At 34.5% G+C, this 20,342-nt stretch overlaps 1 protein-coding gene across 3 annotated transcripts in view; it reads left to right on the top strand.

The window, feature by feature from the left end:
- The window catches only part of TMEM117 (transmembrane protein 117), a 158,803-nt gene that overhangs the window by 22,162 nt on the left and 116,299 nt on the right, over positions 1–20,342 (top strand). For 2 of the 3 annotated variants that reach the window (XM_074269461.1, XM_074269460.1), the window contains exon 3: positions 16,217–16,349. The exons of the other annotated variant lie outside the window; for it this stretch is intronic. In XM_074269461.1, the coding sequence (XP_074125562.1) occupies positions 16,217–16,349 (133 nt within the window). The remainder of the gene's footprint in view (positions 1–16,216; positions 16,350–20,342) is intronic. 3 annotated transcript variants of the gene reach the window in all.

The raw sequence follows: 20,342 nt of genomic DNA, 5'->3' as shown, positions 1-20,342 counted from the left end.
GAAATATAAAATTTCTTCTAAGAAGTGCTTTGGCTGTATCCCATAAGTTTGGGGATGTTTTTGTCTTGTTATTCTTTTCTTAGAAGAAATTATTGATTGTTTCTTTGACTTGTTTGATAAATTCATTCTTCAAAATTAGATTAGTTTCTAATTAATTTATAATTGATATTTCCTTAGCCCTTTGTTACATATAATTTTTATTGCATCATTATCTGAAAAGGGTGAATTTAATATTCCTGCTTTCTGCATTTGATTGTAAGGTTTCAGTGCTCTAATATATGCCCAATTTTGTGTAGGTGCCATATACTACTGAGAAAAAGGTATATTCCTTTTTATGACCATTCAGCTTTCTCCAGAGGCTTATCATGTCTAGCTTTGCTAAAATTCTATTCACCTCCTTAACTCATTTTTAAAAATTGATTTTTGTGGTTAGATTTATTTAGTTTTAAGAGGGAGCGGTTAAGATTCCCCACTAGTATAATTTTACTCTCTTTTTCTTCCTTTAATATAACTTCTCCCCTAAAAATTTGGATGTATATATGTTTGCTATTGATATTACTTGATTAGCTATGATTTTTTTGGTAAGGTATAGTTTCCTTTCTTGTCGCTTTTAATTAGATTTATTTTTGTTTTGGTTTTATCTGAAATCTGGATTGCCACCTCCACTTTTTTTTTTAACCTCAGCTGAAGCATTATATATTCATCTGCAGTTTTATCTTTGCTTTGTGTGTTATCTCTCTCCTTCAAATGTGTTTCTTGTAAACAACATATTATAAGATAATTATTTTAAAAACATTCTACTATCCACTTCCATTTAATGGGAGAATTCAGCCCATTTACATTCACAATTATGATTATTAAGTGTTTCCCTCCAACCTATTTCCCCATCCTGTTTATGCTTTTCTCTTTGCTTTTTTACCCTGTTTCTCCTCATCAGTGTTTTGCTTCTGACCACCATGTCTCTCAGTTTCCCTCCTTTCTATCAGTACCCCCTTTTCTTTACTCTTTCTCCTCTCTCTTCTGCCCTTTCTTCTATCAGCCCTACCTTTCCCTTTTGTTTCCCCTTTCTCTTCAGAATTCCATAGCGGGTAAGATAAATGTCTATACTTAAGTTTGTTCTTCTTTTTTTGAGCCAAATCTAAAGGTAGTGAGATTGAATAATACTCATCCTTTCCCTTCTTCCCCTCTATTTGCAATATATATATTTATTCTTCTCTTGAGTCTTGTATTTGAAGATCAAATATTCTGATTAGCTCTGATCTTTTCTCAGGAAACTCTGAGAGTCCTCTATTTCATTGAATATCCATCTTTTCCCTGAAAGATTGTGCTCAATTTTGCTGCAGAGTTGATTTTTAGCTGTAACCCAAGCTCTGTCTTTCACAATGTCATATTCCAAGTCCTCTGACTTTTTAATGTAGAAGCTGGTAAGTCTTGTGTAATTATATTGTAGCTCCTTATTATTTGAATGTTTCTTTCTGGTTCCCTGCAGTAGTTTGTCCTTGACCTGATAATTATGAAAAATTGGCTACAACATTCCTTGGACTTTTTATTTTGGGATCTCTTTCAGGAGGTGATTGATGGATTCATCTCGCTCTGGGATATCTGGATACTTTTCCTTGATAATTTATTGAGAGATGTTGTCCAGGCTTTAAAAAAATTAAAAAAAAATTTTTTTTATCACTACTTTTTAGGTAGAACAATAATTTTAAATTATCTTTGTTGTATCTATTTTTCAGGTCAGTTTATATTTTCTTCCATTTTTTTCTTCTTTTGATTTTGTTTGACTAATTATTGGTGTTTCATTAGTTTTTACTTGCCCAATTCTAATTTTTGAGGATTTATTTTCTTTGGTTATCTTTTGTATCTCTTTTCCTATATGGCCAATTATACGTTTAAAGAGATTGCTTTTGTCTTGAGCTTCTCTGTGGCCATAGTAGCTTTTTTGAAGTGCTCTTTTTGTTTATTCGCTTTCCCAACCCACTTACTTGATTTTGGAGTTTCTCTTAATATTGGGCTCTATTCACTTCAGGAAGTGATATCTGGTCTGAGCTTCTGTGTTTTATGTCTTTTTGCTTCTTTCACAACTCTGTTCAGAGGTGTATGTAAGATGTTGGTGCTTCTTAAATAGTCTGTTTGGGGAGAGGTCTGTTCACTATAGCTCTGATCTCTGCACATTTCTGACCTGGTTTTGGTCTATTGGTTTGTGTGTGACTTAGTTTTAGCAGACTGTTGCTAGACTCAGTCAAAATTAGCCTGATGAAGGTTCTACAAGTTTAGGGTAACTCAATTGATGGCTCTCTTTTGGTTTTAATTTCTCCTGATTTATTCCATAACATGCTTATGTAAAGTAGTAAAAATTAAAACTCAGTCCCCACTCTATTTTTAGGTAGAAGAAACACAAGTTTCTGGACCTTCTTCTTTCCTCTTTACCCTGTCAGGTTTCCTCCTCCCTTGTGACTATGACAATTTTTCTTTGCCCTTCACTTGTGATCCAGAACTGACACCTGTTATTTCTCCAAGAAAAGGGGTCCCTTAGAATCCCTCTTTGACCAGATATTCAGTCACATTACAATCCCTGGGTACTGGGCTGCTGCATGCCACTACCCATCATAGCTAGCTGTCTCTTCTTTCTCTTCTAGCATTGTAGTTCTGGCCAGCACCCTAGTGCCATAAATCTCTCTATCTATATTCCTAAGCTGCCCTAGGATATTAAAATGACTCAGCTTTTCTTGGCATTCTCGATCAGAATTTAGTCAAGCACACTTTATGGACAATTGTGGAGGGGAGATTGTAAAAAAGCTTAGGTAAAATTGCTATCTTTTATTCAACTATCTTGACTGCCTCAGTTTATAATTATTTTGAATGGAATTTCCCATCCTATTATTGTTTCTTATATATTTGTTATTATTATATTTTATTATTATTATTATTACCTTGGTACTTGCCATTAATTAGTTCCAGATAGCATGAGGAGTGGTGAAAACTGAGTACCAAATGTTTTTTTTTCCATTAAGAAGTATATTTCTAGTCTACAGCCTACCATCTCTCCTTACCCAATTCCCCCAAGGGTCAAGTAGGACTTCCAGCTGCAGAGAAATAAATCAACCCAGCCCAGCCCAGTCAAGTTCCTCCCTTGTTGATCCAAATCACCTTCTGAGAGGAACCTCGACTTATATTCTCCTCCCACTCTACACCATCCAAGTTTCTTGGTGGGAGAGCCTGGATATGGAAGTGGAAGCTATTGATGTAAATTGTGTCCCTTTTAATCTTTGGGGGGCCCTGATATAAACTGTGTCCCTTTTGGGGGGAAGGGTGCTCCTGACTTTCAAATCCTCCCAGCCTCTGGAAGGAGAACATCCTTGCCAGACAACTCCCAAGATAAGTAATTTCATTCAATTTTGAATTGAATTGAATTGAAAAATCAGTCTCTCAGATTCATCCAGAGATTGGCCCCTAGATAAGGGCCAAAGATCAAAGAAGCCCCAGAGCTCAGAAGACTAATAAAGATAACCCTGAACCCTGAAGCTTTGCTAAATGCCCTTCTAGATTTATCCCATTGAAGAAGATATTTTCTTCTCAGTATAAACCCATCTTTGCTAAATTCTTAATCAGAAGTATGCCCACATACTGTTTTCTTAGCATTAATAAACTAATTCTTGCTACAAACTTTGTGCCTGTATTTATTGTGGTTTGCAAATTCTTTTGCAAAACCTGCCACCGACCAAAGGGGATCCCATTGCTGTTAGGGTATTCTTACCTCATCACTATGGTCTTCCACTGTCCTGTGCTGGGATCATTGCGAGAGGCTGGAGCTGTCAGGAGTCCCGATCCTTTGAAACATTTGCCTGGGTCTTCACTGCAGTTCCTCAACTTCTCCTCTTGCTGAGTATATCTGCTCCTTGCCTCTTCTAGTACTACTGTTTAGAGAGATTGGAGAGTATATGCTGAGGCCACATCACCCAGCAGGAATAGCCCTATGATGTGCCCATTCATATGCACGATCTCAGTATTGTAGGCTCCTATCTGAAAGTCCTGGGGTATAGCTGCCTTCTCTGGAGAAGGGCTTCCTATAGCCTGAGGGCATTAGCAGATATAGTGTGTGTGGGTGGTGGTGGGGTTTGGGGTATTGGAGAGTTGGGAGTAGGGAATTAGGTGAGTGGCTGGTCAGTTCTTTAAGTCTGGCCAACTTTAAGTCCCTACTGCTCAACCAGGATAACAACCAAGTGAAATGAGTGCTGAGCAAGCATAAAGTGCATTGAAATGCACTGAATACTGAATTCAATGAGTTTTGAAGCCTATGAATACTAAGGTAGCACTGGGTATAGAAATTCTGTTGATTTTGCAATCTGCCATTCTTTGAAAATGTTATCTCTTTTTTTCAGTTGTATTTTAGATTTCCAAATACAATTTCAAATTAAGATAGTTTTCAACATTCATTTTTGTAAGACTTTGTGTTCCAAATTTTTTCTTCCTCTCTTACCTCCTGCTCCCCAAGACAGCAAGCAATCTGATATAGGTTAAATATGTGCAATCCTTTTAAACATATTTCCATATTTGTCATGTTGTTCAAGAAAAAAATCAGAAGAAAAGAGAAAAAAATATGAGAAAGGAAGCAAGCAAATAAACAAAAAAGTGAAAATACTATGCTTCCATCTACATTCAATTTCCATAGTTTTCTATCTGGATATGTGGCATTTTCCTTCTAAGTCTTTTGGAATTGCCTTGAAACACTGCATGATGAGAAAAGCCTCACAGATGATCATTACATAATCTTGTGGTTACTGGGTACAATGGTCTCCTGGTTCACTTCATTCATCATCACTTCATGTAAGTCTTTCCAGGCTTTTCTGAAATCATCCTGCTTATCATTTCCATTACTTTCATATACCATAATTTATTCAGCTATTCCTCAGCTGACAGGTATCTACTCTATTTTCAGTTCCTGCTGTTACAAAAGAGCTGTTACAAACATTTTTTGCACTTGTGAGTCTTTTCCCCTCTTTTATGATCTCTTTGGGATATAGGCTAGAATAAAGGGTATGCATAGCTTTATAATTGTCTAGGCATAGTGAAACCCTTATCTCAATAAGACAATATTTTCTGAGCCCAAGAGACTTCAGAATACTAATATCCAACAAATCAAATTTGATTTCAACCTAATCTCCTCAGCCAAAACTGAAGGGAGAAATCATTGTGGAGAAGGAATCTGCCTTCCTCATCATCACTAGCAACAATTGCAGATTGTCACCAGCATGTATTAAGGCACTATCTAAACATGTATGTGGTATACAAATAACAAAATATATTAAGATCACTGTCCAGACCACCTGTCCTACTTATAAAAATAAACTAGATGAAGTATCCTCTGGAGGGCAACTGGCTATTCTTCTTAACTGATAGTCAGTTCCTAACTGCAGGGCAGACAAGCTAATCTAAGAGAAGCAGCAAGAAACCTTAAGGAAGAGACAAGAAACAATATTTACCATGCAAATCAGATCACCATCATATTGAGGACCATTGGCTTTCAGATTATGAAGAAGAAAGCTCAAGATCTAGAATCCTAGAACCTTAGAAATAGCACTTCTTCCAATACAATGCTTTTAACCATCATCCTGGGAAATAACCCCTATGGATATGTGTCCTGACAAAAGCAGGTGGTAAAAGCCCAAGTTACTGAAGATCCCAAAAAAGGGCACTATCAAGTCATTTAGCATCAGGAATAGATATGATTTTTATCAGTGAAAATGACATTAAAGAAGTGTTATTGTTTACTTTGTCTTTTGTGTCCGTAAGGATAATGAAACTGAAGTGGGTTGTGGTCCCTTTAAGAAACAGTATTTCCTATTGATCTGTGATTCCTTTTAGATTCCCAGCCCTTCCTGGCTGAGGCATATCCTTCCCAGACAAGTTGTCTTTCCAGAATGCCAGAGCCTTTGATTCAATTATAAACCCTGGTCAAAAAGCATGCCTTTGAATTCCAATAGGAGATCCAGGCTTTGTCCCAGTCCCCATTCTGACTTGCTTGGGCCACTCAGCCCCCACTGGTTCTGATCTGCTTGGGCTTTCCAACTCCCACTAAGATATCCAATATAATAAACTTCTATCAACTAAAGTCTTTGCAGATGGACCTCGGAAGCTCACTCAGCTGCCGGGATTTTCTGTCCACTGAGAATTGCATTCTCAGTGCAAAACTCCATTTTCCATAGATCTGCCACTATAGAAGTCAGTCTCTGGTTAAACTAATTTCTATCTAACAATAAACTTTCATTTTGCAACTAATATTTGGGAATGAGTGAATTCTTTCACTCATAAAACTTGCGGCTGGTTTTAAGGGGATTCTTAATAACTCTCTTATAGTCACTAACCTCTAGACCACCAGGAATCTAGACCATTCAAACACCATCATATTTATAGTTCCCTGACCAGGAAATCCTGAATATCTGGACACTCAGAACCAATTTGGGTTTTGAGCTGTTGGTGCAGTATTCTTCCAGGAAGAATACTTGTGTTCCTTCTTTTGTCTCACTCTATCTTTAAAGATAGTGGACACCCAGACCGGGTCTAGGCTGTGGGCAGTATTCTCCTGGGGATAATATTTACATTTTCTGGCAAAAAGGCCTCCTTTTGTCAAACTCTATTTTTAGAGATAGTGAGACCAGGAAATCCAGAACTCTGGACAAGGTAAAAGACCTTTTTTTCTTTCCCTATACTGTAGAGGACACCCAAGCCACCAGGGTCAGGCCTGGGTCATCTACGCACGTGCACAATTCTTGACAAAATGCCCCCTTTTGCCTCACTGTCTCTAGAGAGGTCTAGACACATGAGAGATGTTACAAGAATTTGGGAAAACTAAAAGCTTTTACCTTTCCACAACCTAGAAACACCTCTGCCTCTAAAATCTTTCTTTGAGCAGAGATACTTGGCTTGAGGAAACTCCCTCTGTCCAGCCCCTCTAGAGGCCCCAACCCACTTCAAAACTTTACTATATGACTTGCAGCTAAAACTTCCCACATGTACTATTGCTCCCATTAGAATGTGAGTTCCTTGAGAGCAGGGGCTGTCTTTTCTATTTTTATTCCTGGAATTTAGCACTGTGTTTTGTACTTAGCAACTACTTACTAAGTAAATCATTCATTCATTGAATGTATTAAATAGTATCTTTGCTAATTTGTCATCAAGAAATAGAATTTTGTTGTCTAAGTGTTTAATTTCTTTTCCTTGTTTTATATTTTATATCATGTTTATATTTGCCATTACTAGTTTTTCCAGAACTACATTAGATAAAAACAGGAAGAATGAATAACATTGTTTTAATATTGTATTTATTCAGAAATCCTTTAATATATTCTGATAATATATGTTGCTGGGTTTTTTATTTTAGATAGATACTTTTCATAACATCAAAAAGATCCTTCTGTGCTGTACTTTGTAGTTTGTTTGTTTGTTTGTTTGTTTGTTTTTGTTTTTTTTTTTTTTTAGCAAAAATGAGTTTGTGCTTTGTTAATGCATTTTTCCTTTCTTTTTTTATTCAATTTTTTTCAATCAGAAGAAGTCTTCATTCTCATTCTTATTTTATTGGATTGTTTAATTAATTTGTATTTAAAGTTATACTTGCTAAACTTCTGTTTTGAAACTAATGCTCTGATTAGGTTATTAAGGATGGGGGAAAAAGGTTAAATTAAATTTATATCAGACATATCTTAAAGAAAACAAAGTAAGACAAAAACACTTAAACTTTGCAAGCTATGTCTTTTTAATTATAGCACTCCTTGTTCCCCTTAGAGAACTGTAATATATTTTTAAGTATGTCATGAAGTTAAGATTATGTCTTTAGTTGGTACATTGTTTTATTTAAAGTGGCATCTGTATTATTGGAATTACTCCAGGTATTGATATTTTGGGGGTAAGTGCTTTCTGGTAAGTCTGCAGAAACTGTAGCCACCTAGCATTCTGAACTGATTTAATTGATAAACTTTTCAAAAGAGCTGATTGAGGATCAGCTTATTGATTGAAAATATTCTATTTAGAAATAATACATTATCTTTTATAGATAAAAGGAAGGATTTTTTTTAAAAATAGCAACTAAAAAGACACAAACAGCATGGAAATGATAGGATATAGCTGATTGTGTCCTTTTATAATTCGTGGGCTTATTTGCAATTTTTGAATTTTAGACTTAGAAAGGTTACAATTCAATTTTTACCTCTTCCTTATTTCTAAATATATAGCTATCTCCTTTCCTACCCAGTGAGCCATTCCTTGTCATGAATAAAAATAGACAGGAATTGCAGAAAAGGGAAGGCAGTACAAGACACCTAAACAAGGAAGAGAAGTGCATTTTATTCACTTTCTCTTAGGTCAAGTTTGAGCATTATAATTACAGAGCCTTCAGTTTCTTTGTTCTTCTTCTCACATGAGAAAATGTATGTGTTTTATTATTTCTACTTATAATACATATTTATTAAATATGTTATTTTCTTGATTCTGCATCAATTTATATTTTTCTCATTGTTTCTCTAAAATCGGCATATTTAGTATTTCTTATGGTACAATAATAGTATTGCATTCATGTGGTAGGTTTTTATTTTTGTTAGTTTTTTTTTAACATTTCATAATTTATGGACACCTACTTTGTTCTCATCTCTATTGTATTGTGGATTCAGAATTCTCAACCTAATTCTAGACTTTGTTTTGTTATGCTTTTAGAAGACTGACATTAGTGCAAAGATTTAGGAGTTAATCAGATAGCTGTTGCTATCCTGAAGGACTATTAGAAAATTAACTTGCTTTCTTTAGGTTACTAGAAATGCTTGTATCACTTACTATTGCTCAGTTATCCATTTTATTTTGCTTCTTTCTAAGAATATCTTAATACTTCCTCCCCTAAAAAGGCCTATATCTCTTGAGAAGTAGCAATTCATCCTTTATATATATTTATAGATATCTATGTAGATATATCTATATAGGTCTATCTATCTATCTATCTATTTATACTATCTTGTTTACTTTGTGTGGCTTCACTAATGTCATCTCACATCATTTTTTCATTTTAAAATTGGTAAAATTATTTTACCTAAAGCAGTTGTATAAGAAGTATTTCTAGGATCATAACAAACATTCTAATATAAGTTAGAAATAAACTCCCAAGATTATGAGGATATAATGAAGTTGAAAATTGCTTTCCACAATGGCTGGAACGATTCATAGCTCTACCAACTGTGTAATAATGTACTTGTTTTCCCAAACTTGCTCAACTTTTACCATTTTCCTAATTTTAATTTCTCTATTAATGTTTTAAAGCACTAAAAACATGATTATTGATAATTTCAGATTTTTCCTTTGAAAATGGCTTGTTGATAAACTTTGACCACTTCGTTATTCTTATTTTATAAAATTTATAAATTAGATTATAAATTATAAATTTTATAAATTAGAACTTTATTTGAGAAATAGGAATTTAAAGAAACATAATAAGAGAGACCTCACTATTTTTCCTATATTTTAGTATTTTGAATTTGTTTTAATATTTCTTGTTGTCTAATGGGATAATTGACTTCTATTTGATCCATTTTAATTTTTAGGACATTTATTATCTGAATGAGGTTTTATACGTTGTATGCTATGCTATAATTCTGTAATGTTCCAGTTGGTTTTCTGGAGGTCTGTAAACCAGCCTTCCTTTCAGCAGATTAATCACCACAGGAATAGCCAGGTGTTAAAGTACGAATCCTTTATTATCTCCTTCACAGTCTAATTTCCTTGCCTGGGGCCTAGCTGGCTTTCTTTCTTTTTTCTTTTTTTTTAATTTAGAATTTTTTTCCCCACAGTATATATGTATGAGTAAATTTTTTTTTTATAATATTATCCCTTGTATTCATTTTTCCAAATTATCCTCCCCCCTCCACTCCCTCCCCCAATGACAGGCAATCCCATACATTTTACATGTGTTACAATATAACCTAGATACAATATATGTGTGTAAATACCATTTTCTTGTTGCACATTAAGTATTAGATTCCTAAGGTATAAGTAACCTGGGTAGATAGACAGTAGTGCTAACAATTTACATTCACTTCCCAGTGTTCCTTCTCTGGGTGTAGTTGTTTCTGTCCATCATTGATCAACTGGAAGTGAGTTGGATCTTCTTTATGTTGAAGATATCCACTTCCATCAGAATACCTCTTCATACAGCATTGAAGTGTACAGCGATCTTCTGGTTCTATTCATTTCACTCAGCATCAGTTGATGTAAGTCTCTCCAAGCCTCTCTGTATTCCTCCTGCTGGTCATTTCTTACAGGACAATAATATTCCATAACCTTCATATACCATAATTTACCCAACCATTCTCCAATTGATGGATATCCATTCATCTTCCAGTTTCTAGCTACAACAAAAAGAGCTGCCACAAACATTTTGGCACATACAGGTCCCTTTCCGCTCTTTAGTATTTCTTTGGGATATAAGCCCAATAGCAGCAATGCTGGGTCAAAGGGTATGCACAGTTTGATAACTTTTTGGGCATAGTTCTAAATTGCTCTCCAGAATGGCTGGATTCTTTCACAACTCCACCAACAATGTATCAGTGTCCCAGTTTTCCCACATCCCCTCCAACATTCATCATTATTTGTTCCTGTCATCTTAGCCAATCTGACAGGTGTATAGTGGTATCTCAGAGTTGTCTTAATTTGCATTTCTCTGATCAGTAGTGATTTGGAACACTCTTTCATGTGAGTGGATATAGTTTCAATTTCTTCCTCTGAGAATTGTTCATATCCTTTGACCATTTATCAATTGGAGAATGGTTTGGTTTCTTATAAATTAGGGTCAGTTCTCTATATATTTTGGAAATGAGACCTTTGTCAGAACCTTTGTTTTTAAAAATATTTTCCCAATTTGTTACTTCCCTTCTAATCTTGTTTGCATTAGTATTATTTGTACAGAAACTTTTTAGTTTGATGTAATCAAAATCTTCTATTTTGTGATAAATAATGATCTCTAGTTCTCCTCTGGTCATAAATTCCTTCCTCCTCCACAGGTCTGAGAGGTAGACTATTTTCTGTTTCTCTAATCTATTTATTATCTCATTCTTTATGTCTAAATCATGGACCCATTTTGATCTTATCTTGGTATATGGTATATGGTATAAACAATGTTTTATAGTTGCTTTCATGTAGTTCTTGAATATTTGTCATTAGTAAATTAATTTAACAAATTTGTAAGTCATTTTTATACATTGGCATGGTTAAACCATGAGCAAACAGTATGTCTTCAATAAGTTGTCTGTTTTTATTTCTATAAGCAATGTTTTATAGTTGCTTTCATGTAGTTCTTGAATATTTATCATTAGCTGCCTATGTCAAAATTATCTTTTGTCCTTTGTTTTTTTTTTTTTTTGGTAATATATAAAATTTCTCATGATTTATACCAATTTATTTTATATACTGCTGCTTTACTGAAGGCATTATTTCAGTTAATTTTCAGTTAAATCTCTAGAGTTCTCTTAAGTAAAACATCACAGCATTTGTAAAAATAATATAATTTTTTTATCTGTTGCATATTCTTGTTCTTTCTTTTTCTTGTCTTATTATTTATAGTTCATATATTTATACCAAATGAGAATAGTAACAATTCTTTACCTTACTTTATCTTTCATCTTAACAGAAAGGCTTCCAGTATTAATTCTTGCTTTCAGATAGACATTATTTATCTATTTTATGATTTAAGTTTTTTATTTTATTTTAATTTTTATAAAACATTTTATTTTCAAAACATATGCATAGTTTTCAACATTCACCCTTGCAAAACCTTGCATTCCAATTTTTCTTCCTCCCTTCCCCCCTACTCCCCTACACAGCAAGTAATTCAATATATGTTAAATATGTGCGATTTTTCTATACATAGTTCCACAATTATCATGCTGCACAAGAAAAATCAGTTCAATAAGGGGAAAAATGGGAAAGAAAATAAAATGCAAGCAAACAAAAAGAAAAAAAGTAAAAATACTCTGTTGTGATTCACACTCAAAACCCACAGGCCTCTCTCTGTGAGCAAATGGTTCTTTCTATCACAAAACCAATGGCTTGAATCATGTCATTGTTGAAAAAAAAGAGTTGCATCCATCAGAATTGATCATCATATAATTTCATTACTACTTGCAATGTTTTCTTGGTTCTACTCACTTCACTTAATATCAGTTCATGGAAGTCTCTCCAGGCCTTTGTGAAATCATTCTAACAGTTATTTCTTATAGAATAATAATATTCCATAACATTCATATGCCATAACTTATTAAGCCATTCTCTAAATTTTGGGCATCCACTCAGTTTCCAGTTTCTTGCCACTACAAAAAGAGCTGCTACATATTCACATATGTGATTCCTGTCCCCTTTTTAATGATCTCTTTGGGATACAGGCCCAATAGAGACACTGCTGGATCAAAGGATATGCACATATTGAAAACCTTTTGGTCATTATTTCCATATTGCTCTTCAGAATGGTGGGATCAGTTCCCAATTCAACCAAGAATGTATGGATTAGTGTCTTAGTTTTTTCACATCTCCTCCAACATTTATCATTATTTTTTCCTGTCATCTTAGCCAATCTGAGAGTGTAGAGTGGTATTTCAGAGTTGTCTTAATTTGCATTTTTCTGATCAATAGTTATTTACAGAATTTTTTTCATATGACTAAAAATGGTTTTAATTTCTTTATCTGAAAACTGTTGGTTCATATCCTTTGACCATTTATCAGTTGGAGAATGGCTTGTATTATAAATTTGAGTCCATTCTCTATTTTAGAAATGAGGCCTTTATCAGAACTCTTTGATATAAATTCTCTCCCTCTACCCCCAGTTTTTGCTTCCCTTCTTGTCTGCATTGATTTTGCTTGTACAAAACCTTTTTAACTTAATATAATCAAAATGATCCATTTTGCATTCCATAATGTTCTCTAATTCTTCTTTGGCTACAAATTCCTTCTTTCTCTACAGATCTGCTTTTGTTCTTCTAATTTGCTTATACTATCACTTTTTATATCTAAATTATGAACCCATTTTGACCTTATCTTAGTATAAGAATGTTTGGTGTGGATCAATGCCTAGTATGTTCTATACTAATTTCCATTTTTTCCAGCAGGTTTTTTTTTCAAATAGTAAGTTCTTATCCTAGAAGCTGGGGTCTTTGGGTTTATCAAACATTAGATTACTATAGTCATTGACTATTGTGTCTTGTGAACCTAACCTATTCCATTGACTGATTACTCTATTTCTTAGCCAGTACCAAGTAGTTTTGATGACTGCTGCTTTATAAGATAGTTTTAGGTCTGGTACAGCTAGACTACCTTCATTTGCATTTTTTTCATTAATTCTCTTGAAATTCTTGACCTGTTTTTCTTCCAAATAAACTTTGTTTTTATTTTTTTAATTCTGTAAAATAATTTCTTGGGAGTTTGATTGGTATGGCACTGAAAAAGTAGATTAATTTAGCTAGAATTTATATTCTTCCAATTGATTAGATCTGACTTTATTTTTTGTGGAAAGTGTTTTATAATTGTATTCATATAGTTCCTGACTTTGTTTTAGCAGGTAGACTTCCAAATATCATCTACAGTTATTTTAAGAGGAATTTTTCTTTGTATCTCTTGCTGTTGGATTTTGTTGGTAACATAGAAAAGATGATTTATATGGATTTATTTTGTATCTTGCAGATATTTTTTATTATATTAAGAGAAAAGTCTATTTTTTCTTGTATTTTCATTTTTTTTAAACAAAAAGCATTGTATTTATCGTTTCCCTCATATTGAATCAACCCTGAAATCCTGCAAATCTAATAGTAGTGCATGATATTTAAAGCATCCTGCAATAGCCTAATCGATAATTATTAAATCATTAGTTATATTTATATCAATATTCATTTATGGGTTTCCTCCTCATTTTTCTTTCTCTGCTTTGTCTCACCCGCTTTTAGGCAGCAGGACTATATGTGCCACATAAAGTTTGGTAGGATCATTTATTTTTCTATTTTAGCAAAAGTTTCTAAAATATTGTAGTTAATTCAACTTTGAATGATTGATAGATTTCACCTGTAAATCTGAGAACTGTTTCATTGCAAATTTCTTTATAGCTTATTTAATCTCCCCCCCCCCCAACATTAGATTATTTAAATGCTCCTTTCTAGTTTTACTTTGCTCCCTGAAGAGTTTTCTTTATCAATTTCTTGAAATATGGTATCAGACTTTTTGTTATGATCATGGTTTTCTAATAATAATATTATTTTCAGATGATCTCTCCTTGATAGATATTACAACTCAGTTGTTATTCTTAATATACTCTCTTAGATTTTCTTTTTTTTAAACTTTTGGGTTTGTTTTAAAATATTTCTTCTTGTTCTATTGAGTCATGTTGACGGACTGATTCTAATTTTAAAAGGCTTCAGTTCTTGGTTAAGGTTTTCTACTATAGCAGCAGTTAAGTAGTGCAGTGGATAAAGCACCAGCCTCGAAGTCAGAAGGAACTGAGTTCAAATGTGATCTCAGACACTTAACACTTCCTAGCTATGTGATCCTGGGCAAGTCACTTAACCCCAGTTGCCTCAGGGGGGAAAAAAGTTTTCTACTATATCTTTTAAAGTATCTATTTTCCTTGTCATTCTTCTATACTTAGTTTTTCTATTCTGTATCTCTTATTTGCTTTCTGCTTGGTAGTTTTGTAGTTCTTATAGCATGACTTTTTTTTTTTTTTTGGTCTGAGGCTTTACATAGACTTGTGTTTATTTCTAAGTATCCCTTAAAACTAAGGTAGTTCCTCATGGTACTTACAGTTTTCCTTAGTTTGTTTGTTTCATATATTTCAATATCTAGATTGGGGATAAGGAACAATATATTTGGGTCAAGCAACTGAATGACATGAAAAGAACCTTTTGGGTTTTGAATTGGTCCCTATTGGGCCTTAATCTTGCCACAGGACTCCTACTTCTCTAATCACTGTAAGCTTTGCTTGGAGTTCTTCCCCTTTGATGCTCAAGTCTAAGGACTAAATTTTGTCAAGGGACTTTCTCCTGCAATAGATTTCAGGCACCAGTGGCTCACTGGATATGTTTCGAAGACTGCTTTAATGAGTTTCTGTAGCTATACAGGATTTGAGGATAGCATGATGGAAGCTAAAGTGCTAGTAGCTTCAATGAGTCATATTCTTGACATAAATTTCCAGGGGATGTCTGGGTTCTGCTTTCTGAGCTCAACCTTGTCCCTAACATGGCTTGCACATTCTAGGGTCATTTGCAGAAATCTAGGAGTCCCTCTATGGATTCCTTCATTGAATGGAAAAGTCTGGAGGTGATTCTTTCTTTCCATAATATGCATTGTTAAACTCTACTGGAGAATTTGTGTGGGATCTAAACTCCTTGCAGGTGACTATCTTCCTACCTGCTATTGCTCTTGATTGTCCTCCTCTGGTCACAATTTTATAGTCAATCAATAGTTAATCATTTACTAAGTATTTAGCATACATTTGACACATAACATATATGGGTGAGTCTTTTTTGGACAACTAAAAGAGTTGTACTTGACATGCCTATGGAACTTTCAAGATGTTCAGAAAGTAGTTTTTATATATGAGTTTAAGAGATTGACTAGGATTTGAAATATAGGTGTCAAACTTAAATGCTTAGAAATAATCATTTAATCTATGAGAGCTGATGAGTTCACAAGTGAGAGAGTATAAAAGGAAAAGAAGGTTCAGAATAAAGCCTTGGGAGTTACCCATAATTAGTGAGTATGGCCTGTCTGAAAAAATTAACAAAAGACACTGAGAGAGGGTGATTAGACAGCTGGGAGAACTAGGAGAGATTAATGACATGAAACCTAGAGGAGAAAGTATCTAGAGGGAGGAAGTGATCAAGAATGTCAAATGCTGGAAGGTCTAGAAATATTAGGATTGAGAAAAGGATATTAGATTTATCAATGGAGACACCAAATATTAGGCCATCACTATAATGATTATTTACAGTATGAAATATTTTCCAAAGCTTTTGTCTTAGGTTCCTTCTAAGTAAATATATTTATTTAAGCAATAGAAGGAATTGGCGGCAATGTAAGGTGATTTCATGAATATACGACTTTATAAGATAGTGAGGGTCTAGTTTGGCTTCCAGCCAAGCAAGCATGTGTTTTCAAGGTACATTTTTGGATGATAATCTTTAAAATAATATTCATATTTTAGGTCAGTTGCTTCGGTTGAAAATGTTTCGAGAGGATCATGGTTCTTGGATGACAATGTTCTTTAGTACCATTCTCTTCCTCTTCATATTTTCCCATATATACAATATGATTCTTCTCATGGAAGGAAACATGGGGTAAGCCATTTCTCCTTTTATTATTGTGATCATTGTTCTTTTGGAAATTCTTCAATATGCCTAAGTAATTATGCAGGTTTCAAGAGTAAAGTTTTCAAGTGAGTCTTTTTATAAATAAAAGTAATCTGTCCTTCATATATAGAACTTTTCCTCTCTATGAAGATAGACTTCCCTCTGAAGTAGATTAGAAGTGGCCGGTAAAGTAGTCCTAATTGATTTTTGGAACTCTAAGAAGCAAAAAGTTTGATTCAGTATCCAGTACTTTGATTCAGTTTCCAATATCTAGCCACTACAAAAAGGGCTGCCACAAACATTTTTGCACATATGGAGAAATCATGATTTTAAAGCAAAAGCCAAAATAAAATTAATTAAAAGAGGCAATTAAAATAGGCAAACTACATTTTGTTAGAAGATACCATAGATAATGAATTAATATCGATAATGAACAAGAATGTATTAAATGACATAGTATCTAAATTTTTAAAGGAAAATTTAAATGAATACAGGAGGAAATAAACATTAAAAACTATAATAGCTTATTCTTTTCCCCTTTTCAGGAAATGTTAAAACACTCATTCTGGGAACTTAATTTCCTAGACTGTCTTATTGATGGAGTACATGGGGTGCTGCTTCTAGGGGAAATACAGCAGGAATCCTGAAGTTTTCTGGCCTTAGGAATATAATAATATAATTATATATTCCTTTCCCTAGATTTTAGGGAAGATACAGCAATAATCCTGAGGTCCTCTGGCCTTAGGAGTGATATTGTTCTAACCATTTGTCTATTAATGATTCTAAAGTCTCTTGGCCATAGGAATACTATGATATAATTCTATAAACATATGCTCCAATCATATCTGATTATTGGAAGTGTGGAGTTTCCATGAGAGTCTCCTGGTTTACATGCAGCTCTTATAAAACATTTATAAGCTTTATTTAACTGTAGGTATTTAGAATTGGCATTCTTTTTCTTCTCCTTTATATTCACTATAGCATTATTTTTGTTTAGAATGGGTCATTTTTAAGTGGGTCCCTTAACATTAGTGGTTGTTTTCCACAATTATCATATCCCTAATTAAATCACTACAGCATTAGATGCATCAAGTAAAGGTGAGTTGTGATTTTCACATTTACTTCATTTTACAATGAAACAAGAGGGTATTTTCTCTTCCCTTTACCCCTGTCTCCCTATATTCTTTCTTCTTGTATTCTCATTATGTTCTAAAGATGAAATTGAAAAACATAACCTTAACCAGTGCCATGAAGGACTTAGGTTTATTTAAAAAAATAAAAATAAAAAAAAGAACTCAAACATTTGCTAAATACTGAAAGTACTTTTGAGGCAAGTTTTTGGGAAAAAGTTTGGAGAGAGAACTGATTTAATTGTCCAAAAGTTCCAGGAAGGGCTGTTGACCTTCAGTGATCATTTAAGTTGCAAAAGTGAAAAATTTCATGTATTTGCTGTATTGCCACTTTTGATTTGAAAAGGAAAAACCAAGAGGATGTTGCAACTGTATCCTGTTGAAGGGGCTATATGTATCACTTTGAATTCCATTCTGATTGGATAGTTCAGTCTCCAAGTTGAATGAATAATTGGGTTGTCTGATCTATCTAGTCAGCCTTATCAGCTTTGCAGATCTCTATACTAAAAAAAGTAGCCAGCATATTAAGACTAAGGCTTTATAAAGCCTATGTTTGAGTAGAGAAGAGAAGAGGATTCCCCTAGCTGAAGAACTAGCAGAGGCTCAACTGTCAAGCAATAAATGGAGAACCAATTTTATATGACAAAGATGTTCCTTAGTAGACCTATAACATTGAAGCCTTCCATCTAGAGTTGTAAGTTTCGAGGCAGAGCCAAGATGGTGGAGAAGATACACGCGGATTTTATAAGCTCCCTTCTTCCCTCATTACCAATTAGTTAAATCAGCCTCAAAAATAACGCTGGACTGATAAAAACCACAAGGATTAGAAGCACAATTTACCAGCTGAAGAGAATCTGGAATTTCAACAGAAAAGGTCGGTTCAGAGGGGAGGAAAAAAAAAGGCCAGCACAGACAGGGTGCTAGCACACTGTGCTGATTGGGCTGGGGAGAACTCTGGGATCAGAGAAGCCACTGAGATAGAGGCTGTTACCTCTTCTCTGCTTATAAACAGCAGTTCAGAAGAGAAATCAAGCCACTTTAAAATATAAAGTCAGATCCTTAACCACTACAATCTGGAAGTGACCTAATAGATCTCAGCAGGGCTGTGCAGACACCTTCTGCTGCCCGGGGCTACTCCTTGGGGTAGTGGAGAGCCTGAACAGCGGGGAAACAGCCCGAGGCAGCCTCTAATCCACATAGTGCAGGGCTCAGCCTAAGCTAGTGGAATTCTAACAGCAGCAGAATTCCCAGAGAAGCAGAACTCCCAGAGAAGCCGAACCTTTGTAGTAGGGACCTCGGTTTTCGGGCAGACACTTCCGGTTTGAGCGCAGGGACTTTTCACTTGTCAGCTGCTGATATCCATTGGCTGGGGTTTGTGATGCTTTCACTGTTCAATCTTAAACCTCAGGGCAGTCTCTAGGCCACACAGCAGGGTCCTTCACTGGACACTCCTCACACAGCAGCCATACTAACCACCTCTGAGTCATTTCCGGGGAGGGAGGAGGGGAACTCTCTCCCAGAGCTCTCTCTTACCTCAGGCACAGGGTTGTTGCATTCTACCTCTGGTCTGGGAGGAAGCTGGTAAATAAATAAATAAACTTCTTACCCCAAGGGCAAACCCCAACAGATTTTTAACAATGAGTAAGAAGCTGAAGAGAACGGTTGACACCTTCTATACAGAGAAAGAGTGGGTATCTAACCCTGAGGAAACTAACATCAGACAGTCTCTACATAACACCCTAAAGGGGAATGATACCTGCCCCTATCACATAACTCTCTCCTAGAAGAGACTATTAAAAAGTTAAGAGAGTTTGAAGAAAAATGGGGAAAGGAAAGAGAAGCTATGATAGAGAATAACAACGTCCTGAAATTTGAGTTGGAAAAAATAAAGAATTCACAGGAGGTGCAGGGAAACAAATTTTGTGAATTAAAAAAGGTTAAAAAATCACAGGAAAGTAGGATTTCTGAATTGGAAAAAGAAAATAACTCACTAAAAAATAGTGAAATGGAAAAAAATTCAACAGAGCAAAATAATTCATTTAAAAACTCAATTGGGCATATACAAAAAGAACTAAAAAATGTGAATGAAGAAAATAACTCATTAAAAATCAGGACAGAACAAATAGAAATGAATGATTCATTGAGAAACCAAGAATCAGTCAAACAAAACAAAACAAAACAAAAAAAAAAAAAAAAAAAAAAGAAAAGCTGGAGAATAATGTCAAATACTGGAAAAATCTATAGACCTGGAAAATAGATCTAAGAGAGATAATCTTTTTTTTTTTTAATTTTTTATTATATATATATATATTTTATAATATTATCCCTTGTATTCATTTTTCCAAATTATCCCCCCCCTCCCTCTATTCCCTCCCCCCGATGACAGGCAATCCCATACATTTTACATGTGTTACAATATAGTCTAGGTACAATACATGTGTGTGAATATCATTTTCTTGTTGCACAATAAACATTAGAATCCAAAGGTACATGCAACCTGGGCAGACAGATATTAGTGCTAATAGTTTACATTCACTTCCCAGTGTTACTTCTCTGGGTGTAGTTATTTCTGTCCATCATTGATCAACTGGAAGTGAGTTGGCTCTTCTTTATGTTGAAGATTTCCACTTCCTTCAGAATACATCCTCATACAGTATTGTTGTTGAAGTGTACAGTGATCTTCTGGTTCTGCTCATTTCACTCAGCAACAGTTGATTTAAGTCTCTCCAGGCCTCTCTGTATTCCTCCTGCTGGTCATTTCTTACAGAGCAATAATATTCCATAACCTTCATATACCACAATTTACCCAACCATTCTCCAACTGATGGACATCCATTCATCTTCCAGTTTC

Source organism: Sminthopsis crassicaudata, chromosome 5 (assembly GCF_048593235.1).
Source record: "Sminthopsis crassicaudata isolate SCR6 chromosome 5, ASM4859323v1, whole genome shotgun sequence".
Taxonomy (NCBI): domain Eukaryota; kingdom Metazoa; phylum Chordata; class Mammalia; order Dasyuromorphia; family Dasyuridae; genus Sminthopsis; species Sminthopsis crassicaudata.
Note: the sequence above shows the minus strand (reverse complement) of the source record. Positions and strands in the feature narration are given on the sequence as shown.